This window comes from Lotus japonicus, chromosome 3, assembly GCF_012489685.1.
Source record: "Lotus japonicus ecotype B-129 chromosome 3, LjGifu_v1.2".
NCBI lineage: Eukaryota > Viridiplantae > Streptophyta > Magnoliopsida > Fabales > Fabaceae > Lotus > Lotus japonicus.
The window spans coordinates 30,567,558-30,579,244 of NC_080043.1; the positions used below are offsets into that span (position 1 = coordinate 30,567,558).

General features: G+C 36.7%; 1 protein-coding gene across 1 annotated transcript; it reads right to left on the minus strand.

Moving 5' to 3' along the window:
- Positions 1–7,667: 7,667 nt before the first annotated feature.
- Positions 7,668–10,871, minus strand: LOC130748120 (axial regulator YABBY 1). Its single transcript, XM_057601267.1, has 7 exons — positions 10,494–10,871; positions 10,244–10,396; positions 9,809–9,935; positions 8,871–8,919; positions 8,481–8,556; positions 8,082–8,156; positions 7,668–7,970 (listed from the first exon to the last, which is right to left on the minus strand). The coding sequence occupies exons 1-7, from the start codon at positions 10,608–10,610 to the stop codon at positions 7,902–7,904; spliced, it is 666 nt and encodes a 221-aa protein (XP_057457250.1). The 5' UTR covers positions 10,611–10,871; the 3' UTR covers positions 7,668–7,901.
- Positions 10,872–11,687: the final 816 nt, after the last annotated feature.

Genomic DNA, 11,687 nt, shown 5'->3' on the forward strand with positions numbered 1-11,687 from the left:
AAAATTCATTGGAAATTAAATAAGGGTAATTTATGAAAGTTAATAAATTATAGTAACTACTTTAATCTAAGAAAATGATATAAAAGTGGCTTACATATAGGAAGGAAGGGAGCTTATAAAAAAAAGGAACGAAGGGAGTATAATACTTTGATCAATATCTCAGAGACACATATTTCGTCTCAAATGGAAAGGGATTATATATCTATATCTAATGAGTGACGGAAGTATATTCTCCCGTGTTCAACCGGCATTGACAGAAGATTGCGAGAACGTGAGCTTCATGCCTTCTATAGTGTTGGTACATGTTGTCTTGCATTTTGTCAAAACAACTGATTGTCGAAGCAGATGTCGTGACATCTGATTCTGCGAGGCTAGGACATTAGTCCTTAGCTTGAGTTTCTGTTGTGGGCCCTCTGAAGATTATCTGAAGATATGTTTTCCATGTTACTTGAGAGTCAAGTAGCTATTCCATAAGGGTTTTGTTTATGGGTTGTTATTTGTTGAAACAATCTTTGTTAAAGGATTGGTTTCTATCTTTACTTGTGCAATGAGTAATAAGATCTATCAAGATTGCGTTTTAAATTGATGTTGCTGCAATCTGTTACTTCAGCCCATGCTAACCCTAGAGCCCATGCTACTGCTGCTGAAATCTATAAAAGGATGAAGACCTAAAACATGAAGACCACCGAAGCTAATAGAGAGAGATCAAGTGTTTTAGGATTTGTGATTGTGCTTTGTCCTTTGTTAGTTTTGAATCCTCTTTGCTCACTGATTCTATAAAGCAAAGAAGGGTTTTGTGTGTTTGATTGCAATCAAACTCTGATTGTTCATTGTGTTTTACCAATCACTGTGGCAGTGATTGAGAGAAAGTGAGAGGGGCTCTCATACTTAGGTTGAGATACTAAGTAGAAATACACTGGGTAGATTAGGAAGTTAAATATGAACTGAGGTGTTCATGAGTGTCTGTAATTCCTGAATCTTGAGATAGTGAATTTCTTTTCTTTGGGTGCAAACCCTCCAGACGTAGGTGAAAGTTTTTCACTGAACTGGGTTAACAACTACTGTGTTTTGTTGTTTCTGTTTTTAAGTTCTGTTTTACTGTTAAGCGATTGTCGAACCTATTGTCCCAGCATCGTGCAGGACAATCGTACTACAGGGAACCTGAATTACAATTGGCATCAGAGCAGGCACCCTGTTCTGGTTGGGTGAGCTCCAGGGAGTTTGATTCAAGTTCTAATGGATAACAAGGAGGGAGGATCAGTCAATAGGCCACCCATTCTGGATGGTACTAACTATGACTACTGGAAGGTTCGCATGACAGCCTTTCTCAAGTCAATTGACAACAAGACTTGGAAAGCTATTGTCAAGGGTTGGAAGCACCCTACTAAACCTCATGTTGAAGGCACCTCTACCACTGTTGTGGAGAAACCTGAAGAGAAATGGACCAGTGTTGAAGATGAAGCTGCTCTTGGAAACTCAAAAGCTCTAAATGCTATCTTTAATGGAGTTGACAAGAATATGTTTAGGCTGATCAATACATGTATTGTGACAAAGGATGCTTGGGAAATTCTGAAGACTGCACATGAAGGAACTACTCGAGTGAGGATGTCAAGACTTTAGATGCTTACTACTCAATTTGAAAATTTGATGATGACTGAAGAAGAGACTATCTCAGAATTCCACATGTGTGTCCGTGACTTGTCTAATGGTTCATTTGCTTTGGGAGAACCTATGTCAGATGAGAAGATTGTAAGGAAGATCTTGAGATCTCTTCCCCAGAAATTTGCTATGAAAGTCACTGCAATTGAGCAGGCTCAAGACATTGAGAACATGAAGGTTGATGAACTTATTGGCTCTTTGCAGACATTTGAGTTGAAACTGAGTGGAAAGTCTGAAAAGAAGAATAAGAGTATTGCCTTTGTGTCTAACACTGATGAAGGTGATGATGAAGACTGTGAGGGTGAAAACCTTTTTGAGGCTCTAGCTATGCTAGCAAAGAAATTCAACAGAGCATTGAGAAAGATTGACAAAAGAACCAGGCCTAATGTCCAGGACATGAAGTTCGACAACAAACCCAAGTTTTCTAATTCACAGAGGAAGACCAAGGAAGAAGAAAGATCAGGTCAGAACAAAGGAGTGCAGTGTCATGAATGTGAAGGATATGGTCACATCAGGTCTGAATGTGCCACCTATCTTAAGAAGCAAAAGAAAGGTATGATGGTAACTTGGTCAGATGAAGACACTGAAAGTGAGGAGGAGATATCTGCAAACAAAGTCAATGCTTTTTCTGGAACCATCTATGAGTCTGAGACAAGTGATGAAGACATCTCTGATGAGGAACTGGCTGAAACTTACAAGCTACTACATAACAAGTGGGAAGAAGCATGTAAACTTGTGAGAGAAAAGCAAAGTGAGATAGAACAACTTGTTCTCATAATGAAAGGCTGAACGAGCTCAGCACAAAACTGAAGGAAGAGCTGGAGGAATGGCAGAGTAAGTTTAATAATGCTGATGTTATGGAAAAGGCTAACTTAATGTTGACTAATGCAGGACTTCAAGAGGAAGTGGAAACTCTGACAAGAAACCTTGAAGCTACTCACAAATCTGTTAGAATGCTGAATAGTGGTTCTGATATGCTTGATGAAATTCTGGAAAAAAAAACTAGCAAGCATGGAGGAAGTTTGAAGGGAATTGGTTATGACTACAGGACAGCAAAAAAGGAGATCAGAAAGGATCAGAGAAATTTGTTTCTGCTACAAAACAAACTGAATTCAAGAAGCCCAAGGATTATCAGTTGTCAGACCCATTGCCCCGACATGTGCCTCAGCATGTGAATCCCCAGCTTAAGTTTGACAAAACTGTACCTTGGAAGTGTCATTACCGTGGTAGGAATGGTCATATAAAGCCCTACTGTTTCAAGTTATATGGTTATCCTCAGATGCACAATAATATCAAGTCCTCAAAGCCTATTCAGATGAGGAAGCAATGGAAGCCCAAGGGTGAAATCAAATGTCAGGTAGCCTACACATCTTTCAGAGCATCATCAAAGGAAGGCTGGTATTTTGATAGTGGCTGCTCAAAGCACATGACAGGGAACAAGAGCTTCTTACAAGACATCAGAAGTCACTCCACTAACTATGTTACTTTTGGAGATGGAGCTAAAGGAAAGATCAAGGGAGTAGGAAAGCTTGTTAGCACAGAATCTCCTAACTTGAATAATGTGTTACTTGTCAATGGTTTAACTGCAAATCTGATCAGCATAAGCCAACTGTGTGACCAAGGGTATGATGTGAAGTTCAATAAAATAGAATGTGTGGTGACCACTGATGATGACAAAATTGTGATGAGAGGAGTCTGATCAAAAGACAATTGTTATATGTGGACATCAAAGGAAAAAGCTCATGTTTCTAGATGTTTGACAACCAAGGAAGATGAGGTGAATGTATGGCATCAAAGACTAGGACATCTCAACTACAGGAGCATGCAAAAGGTGATTGCTGATGAAGCAATAAGAGGCTTGCCGAAATTGAGCTTGGGAGAAGGAAAGCTTTGTGGAGAATGTCAGATTGGAAAACAAACCAAAGTGTCACACAAGATGCTCCAGCATCAGACCACGACAAAGGTTCTGGAATTGCTTCACATGGATCTCATGGGTCCCATGCAGGTTGAAAACTTGGGAGGAAAAATGTATGTGTTTGTCTATGTAGATGATTTTTCAAGGTATACATGGGTTGGATTTATGAGAGAAAAATCAGAGACTTTTGAAATATTCAAGAACCTATGTTTGAGACTTCAGAATGAGAAGAATTGTGTGATTATGAGAATCATAAGTGATCATGGAAGGGAATTTGAGAACTCAAAATTCTTGGAGTTAGGATACTAAAAAATATATGTATAACTGGTATCCTATCATGTTCTATCCTAACTCTCCCCTCAGGATAACTTTTACGATGCACATGATATGATAAGAGACATGATAATGTTATCATATCCTATCCTATCTTACTGGCGCAACAAACAACAGATAACAACAAGATATGATTACTATCATGTCATATCATATCCTGTCATGGCCACCAAACGGGCCCTTAGTATTCAAATTGAATCTTAGTGTTTGGCCTAGCTTCTTTTTAACTTTTAAGTTACTTTTAAGCAAAAGTTGGGCTAAACACAATTTTTAATAAGATCTTAAAAATTTAGTTACTTATTTTTTTACAAAGAAATGTGTTTTTGTTCTCTAGTGTTATTTTGAATTCTAAGGAAATGAAAACAAGTTATATGACGGTAACTGGAAAGAATAATGATCCGGTGAACAACGATCTTAACATATAAATAAGATGAATACAACTCGGAAGAAATAACACTCTGGTGATTATTGCTCTTTTTTTTGTTGAAAGTAAACTGAAATTCTATTAAATGCCAACAGGCGCCACAGAAGTTACATCGGAAATAACCAAAGGAAGAGCGGCATCAGGAATCTCTTCAACCCATACTAAACCAACATAGGTTGCAAATTGGATTGGGCGAGCTCCCCCCATGACTTGGAGGGACTCGCCCAGAGGCAGTGGGGCCTTAGAGTCTCGCTCGCCAGCGGACAACCGGTTAAGTTTAGGAAATTAGCGGATCTCCTCCCTCTGGCAACCGCCTGGGGCGAGGAGCTCATGTAAGAAAGTTGGGTCTAGAGTAGTACAGCCCAACGAGTCCCTTAGAGTTGAAATTAGGCCTAGGTAACCTTTATAAAAGGGAATTTGACATTCAATGAGATTAGATAACTACCATTGGCTTCATTCTGATTGAGTTTTGGGATTACTTTCCCTTTGAGTGTTCGTGACCGGAACACAAATTTCAAAGAAAATCTTAAGATATTGAGGTTAAATAGAAACAATGTAGATTAATTTTTTTTAATATTTAAGTGTTTCATATTGTTTAGTAATTAGATTTTTATCTCTTATTTTGAACTAAGAATGCTATTTATAGTCTTGAAAGAAATTAACCGTAAATTAAAGCATAAATTTATATTTGGGTTTTGGTGACCGGTGCTCAATTAGAACATAGTGAAGAAATAATACTATAACAATTTTTGCTCTTTACAACAGTTCAAAAGTGTAGTCATAGATGCAATAAATATTTGGCTTAAATGCACTTTTGGACCCCCAAGTTTATATTTTTTGCGATTGTTGACCCTGATCTTATTTTTCTACGAATGGAGACCCTAATCTTTCAAAATGTTGCATTGTTTACCCTTCCGTCCAAATCCGTCAAAAACTTGACGGAACCCACTTACCAGCCCCTCCGACAGAAGGGTAAACTGTGCAACGTTTTGAAAGATTAGGGTCTCCATTCAAACTAAAAATAAGATCAGGTTCAACAATCGCAAAAAATGTAAACTTAAGGGTCCAAAAGTGCATTCAAGTCATTTTTTTAAATCCCCGTTTTATCCACGTGGAAGGTCATATCAGCGTGTTCCGTCAAGTTTTTGACGGATTTGGACGGAAGGGTAAACGGTGCAGCGTTTTGAAAGAATAGGGTTCACATTCGTAGAAAAAAAAGATAAGGGTTGACAATCACAAAAAGTTAAAATATGAGGGTCCAAAAGTGCATTTAAGCCTAAATTCTTAAATTAAAGCATTGTTTATATCTTTGACAGAAGTTTCTCATACTCTAAGGTGACACTGTGGGAAAATGTAACTTGTTGTCGGGAAAATGTGACAATAATCACGTAATAATTTTTTCCTATTATTATATACGGAAAACTTATTTAGTGTTTAATAAAACGTATAGCCTATAATGCATCCTCAATGACAACAGTAAAAACTGATTTATGATACATTTTTAGACAATATATTTTGCATGTTGCTTAAACCAGTGGTGCCAGAAACAGAAAATGTTGTACTGAAAAATGGAATTTTCATATTAAAAATTATATTTATTAATTTATTTACATCTTTTCTTTTCAAAATAAAAAGAATATTTATTTTTTTTGAAAATGAAATAAATATAATATATATAAAATGTTGAGAAACAACCCCTCTCAACATGAGTATGACTGACCTAGCCAGCCTACAGCAATAACCTCCCAAAACCTCGATAAAACCACACGCACACATATATATGTGCTTAAAACCTCAAGTGTTTACCCACTAGCAAGGTTCCCATTAAAAGTCGAAAAACAACGACAAGGGATCATATTAAGCTGATCGACACCTGCGGAATGGAAGCCAAACAGGCCGAGAAAACTAAAACCCTACAAACAAAAACCTACCAAAACCATAGAGCTGGGAACAACCTAATTAAGGGAAACAACACAAGACAAATAAAAGAATTAAGAAAAGATAAAACGGACAACAACCAGCAACTTTCGGCAACGCGACCAAAGACTCCCCACGAACTTCATGCCCGCCACTACATCACACAAAGAATCCCCAAGAAGAAAACATAGCTCGAGCTCTCTCCATAAATTAGCGTCATAGAGAGCAGGCCGATTGAAACGCTAACGCAGAAATAGGCATCTGAGTTGCGGAAGCACTACAACCATCAAAAGCTGGAAGAGTCTGAAAGATGCGTCGACAACCACAAACAGCGCACGGGCAGTCAAATACTTCACCTTCAACCTCAAACACACTAAACGCGGAGGAGAAAGAATAATCAGTCAGCACACCGAAGGCACCCGATCTGGTACGAAACCCAAAAAAACAAAACAAGAGATATCAGATATGGAAAAACAAGAAGGGCAGAGGCGTGAGAAGGAGACGAAACCCCACCACGCAACAGATTGAAGAAAGGAAAGGATCATTTAATCGAATCGCAAGAAGCAGAGGACGCGGAAAACGCGAACGACGGTCATTGACAGAGGAGTAAGGAAGCAAACGACCAGAAGGTGGAGCGAACGCCTCCGCGAAAACAGAGCTTGAAAAACAGAAATCAGAGAAAGTACAAACGAGGACGAGAAGAGAGCAAGCACCGCCGCGAACCACGTGAGGGAGGCGCCACCTCAGTGTAGGAGGGGAGACGGCTCTGCCGCTGATGAGCAAGTATGGGTGAAGCCTAGCAGAGAGGGTTTCTGGATCGAGTTTTAAGCTTTAAGGATAGCATAATATAAAAAGAATATTTATATAATAAATACTTTCTACTTTAATTTACTTGACCATTGTATTTTAGAAGATAACATTAATTATATCATTGTCTTTTTTTATACAACTTGGAAAACATATCATTGTTTTCTAAAAATGACTCATGAAGTGATTTAACAATTTTGGTAATAAAAATGAAAAGTTAACCATATTTTTTATTCTATTTTGTCTTAACTAATACATCCACATTGTCATGAGATAAATTTTCATCTCATGAGCAACACACTAAGTAGTAAGAGGTGGCCATTTACATAAAAGACGAAGTGTTAAATCACTAGACTCTACCAATTATTCAAGGGACTAAATGTTTAATCACTTCACTAACTCACTTAATTCATATTTATTCTATGTATTAGTACCTCACATTAAAAAATTTCTTGAAGGGTATTAAGTACTCTAAATAAGTCTTTGGTGGCTCCGATTAATAAAAACCATTAATTACTGAATCAAGAACCGTTAATTAGAATCAAAAGCTTGCAAATATTGTAAACTCTCAAGAGCTAGCTTTCTATATTGGTAGTTCATTCTTGGGACCAGTTCAACATAAAACATGCCATCTTGACTTCAATGTTTTCAGACGAACTGATCTAGTTAAGTTTGGCAGAACACCATCCAACCATTCATTATAACATAGACCAACAACTTTTAACACTAACAAGTACAAACACAAGTGCACAACATTGATATGCATAAGACAAAGTCTTAGTACAAAACACTTATATGAGAAAGAGAGTGATTAAGTAAAACTCAAAGCCCTAGAAACAAACACGTCTAGTAGGGAGAGACACCTACATTTGCCGGTGCGAAAAACCCATCTTTCAAAAGCACGTCCTCTGCGTCCTACACAACCAAGTATTTGACATTAGAAACCCTAGAAATAAAAGGGTATACCTTTTCCATTAATGTGCTGCCAAAAGAAAAGAAAAGAAAGTAGCTAGGGTTTCCAAGTACCTGACGGACATTAGCTTTCTTCACGGGTTGATGGTCAGGCATAAGTCCGAAATGAATGTGTGGAAAATGGGCCCACTGAAAGGAAAACACGGACCCCACACATGAGAAAAAAAACTTTTAATCAAATGTATCAAAACCAGGTTAAACATATTTATTTATATAGTTTTTTAAAGAAAAATGTTTATCTGTATGGTGCAGACATCCAATAGGAATGAATGTGATCAGAAGAGATAAATAAAAAGAGAAATAATGATATATTTATTGGTGTCTGCACTATTTATATTTCTAAATATATTGATTAAATAAAAAGAAAACTCTTTAATTAGTAAAATTTGAAAATAATCTAAAATGGGAAATGTCCCTTAAGAGAGTAAGGTTCAGAATGCCATTGGATCTCACATTCTTTGCAGCAGCACTAAAAGCCTCTCTGTGGCTGATATCAGGATTCCCAGCTTTGATACGTTGGATCTCATCCCTGAAATTTATATGATGTGAAGGTTATCCAATAATTAAAAAAATAAGGATTTGAATGCATAGTTAGATATGTCACAAAAATTACGGTGAAGTCAGAATCATGATAAATAAAAACATAAATAACTGTTAATAAAAGTTGTTTCTATTCACCATAATTTTAAGTTGCCATGATTTTTTACTGTGTTTTGAAAAATGCACTAAACAGTTTCATAATTATTTTATGATGAATGTTTGAGTTACCAAAACCATTATCATTGAAAGCTAACTAGTATTGCTAATTAAATTTAGATGGGAAATGAATGTAACTAAACTTACTTGATGAAGCGGTTGTAAGCAGATGGAACTCTCTGTCTCTTCTCTGGAGCTGGACACCCGGACATTGTACAGGCAAACAGACAGGAAAACATTAAATCACTTTTGCTGAAATTTCGCCTAACCTAATTCTCTCTCTCTCTCTCTCTCTCTCTCTCTCTCTCTCTCCACTCCTCTCTTTTCCATCATTACCTCATCATTATCTCTAACAATCACTCTCCCAATGGATTCAGCACTATATTTTCTGGGGGAAGAAATCTGTCTCACTCATTGTTGCATGTAAGGAGACATCATGATGCACAGACACAAAGAGAAACAAAATGATTTAAGAAATTTGAGATTTTATTTCTTTCTTTTGCTTTAAGAAAAAAAAAAGGAGATTGTATGAAACCAATTAAAGAGCATGGAAATGGGTTGCTTCGATTTGAAAATGATGAAGATTAAATGTTTATGATTAATTTGGAGTACTAATTGAATCTGACTTTGTGAAAGCACTATAAAAGCAATGCATGAGATAAATGTGCTAAAGAGTGTTCTTTCTTTGCCACTTGCAGTAGTATAACAAGAAAACTTTTAGCCATTGTTTCAGATTGAGAAGTGAGTTTTGATAGGGATAGAGTACACTTTTCTTTTTTTCTCAATTTTTGCTTTTGTTCCTTTATTGGCTGTGACTGTGAGACACCACTACAAGCTTAAAAGAAGTGTAAAATGGAATCAGGAGAGTTTCCTTTTAAGCTTTTGTTTGGTGGTATCAGAAGAATCTCTGATCACCTCACCAGGGAAGTAGAAAAAAGAAACTTAAGAAAAGAAAAGAAAAGAAAAACAAAAGTGAAAAACAGGTCAATGTGTTAAACTAAAACCTCACTATCACTATGAAAGCTATTATTCATCAACAATTGAAAAAGAAGTTAAAATGTTAGATAATTAATTAAAATACTCACGTCTGTTAGCTGGTGGAGGCTTAGGGATTTCTTCATGCCCTCCTCGCATGGTGCTCATGACCAAGTCATTTTGGTTTGGCAGCTGATTCATCATCATGTTTGTTGAAGGTCCATTTCTAATCTCCTCCTGATCAATTAAACAGACGCCTATAAATAAACTCAGTTCATGTATGGAAAACCACAATTAATGAACAAACATCACAATAGACAAAAACAACTTATATTAGCTTCTGTAGCTGTCTGTCTATCGTGATTTTAGGTACACCAGAAATTTTCCCACGGTGTATTCAAAGAAGATGGGCTTAAATTTTCAATTCTCGTGCAGAAGTGAGTGTAACTAGCTAGGTAATCAAATAAATAAAAACAAAACAAAAATTGAAAAATGTAATCTATTGAAAGCGCGCCCTAGCTAGCTATATAGGTATGTTATTATACCAGAATATTTTGAGGAGTGAAGAAGGAGTGAGCAAGGTGAAGTTGATTTGCAGCAGGAAGAAGCGGCCCACGCATGTTCACAGAGAGAAGGTTGGAGCAATGGCCGCATCTCACAGTGACAGTCTTGAACAAACTGGTGCAAGGAACACTCACCTAAACAAAGAACAAGAAGAAAGAAGAAGAAGTAGCATGAGAAATAATGAAAGTTGAAAGAAAAAACAGTGATTATTTGGGTGGAGAAGGAGATAACCGCGAGGACAGTGTCACAGAAGTTGCAATGGACATAGCAGAGCTGGTCGGAGGGAGAGAGGTGGTGCTGCTGCTGCTGCAGCTGGTCCGGTGAAAAGGAAGTGGATGAGGCGGACATGATGGATGATATTTCTCTTTTTGTTAGATTCTTTCTTTTTTCTGATTCTTTGGATTTGGGTGATTTGATTTGATTGATGGGATTGACTGATCAGTAGAGTTTTGGGTGATAGACAGATAAACTTCCTATGGATCTGATCGTCTTGATTGTTGAGTTACTGTTTAGGGAGGGAGATAAAAGAGAGAAAGAAAGGGAAAAGAGAGACAGGGTGAGAGATTGATGCCACTTATGTAATAAAGGAGAGAATACACCTAGAAAGTCCTTTTCTTTCTCTCTCCATTATATGATCCTCTATATATAATATATATTAGATATGTTTGTAAACTCACTAATTTCAATTTTGTGCAGTTGGACACACGATAGAAAACTAAAATAAGTAATTTCATTTTGGTTTTCTACCATATATATTGATCTTGACATAAATTTCATGGTTCGAAAGAATAATTATGGTTTTTTATAGACAAATGTTAGTGGTTACTTGTTAGTATGTTAGAAATCCTCTTCAAATTTTCCTTCCAGGATTCGAACCCTGGACCTTCCCCTCCCCAACCCTTATGTCCCCTGGTTCTTACCACTTGAGCTATAAGTGAATTACTACTCCCTCTGTTCCTATTTATTTATCCAGGAAGAGAAGGTTCACACAAATTAAGGAAAGCAATTAATTGTGTTGATTTTCAGAAAAGTATTATTTGTTTTCCTATATAACCCTTTAGAATGTATTTTATCTTTCTTCATTTATTGTTTTTGTAAGGGCATTTCTTGGAAAAATATCAATAAATGCTCTCTTGAAACTTTAAGTGGACAGATATATAGGAACACAATTTTTTCTTCAAAGTGGACAGTTAATAAGGAACGGAGGGAGTAATAAGTAAGTTATTTGTTCAAGCTATACATGTTAAATTTCATGGACGAACGGAAGTGTATTACAACTGGAATCACTCTTCAAGAGTTAATTAAGCATTCTTAGTTTTACTTAATATGTTAAAGTTTCGTTTCGCTCCTCCTACTTAAGTTTTTTTTTTAGTTTCGCCTTGGTTTGATTTTCTTTAAATAAAGATTAGGATTTAGGGTTTGTGA

Excerpts from the sequence above, each read along its gene's own strand:
- LOC130748120 (XM_057601267.1), bottom strand. The coding sequence starts at position 10,610 with ATGTCCGCCTCATCCACTTCCTTTTCACCGGACCAGCTGCAGCAGCAG. Across the intron at positions 9,936-10,243 it reads TCACTCCTCAAAATATTCTG|GAGGAGATTAGAAATGGACC; the intron begins GTATAATAACAT and ends TTAATTGATCAG. Across the intron at positions 8,157-8,480 it reads TTAGTGCTGCTGCAAAGAAT|TGGGCCCATTTTCCACACAT; the intron begins GTGAGATCCAAT and ends TTTTCCTTTCAG.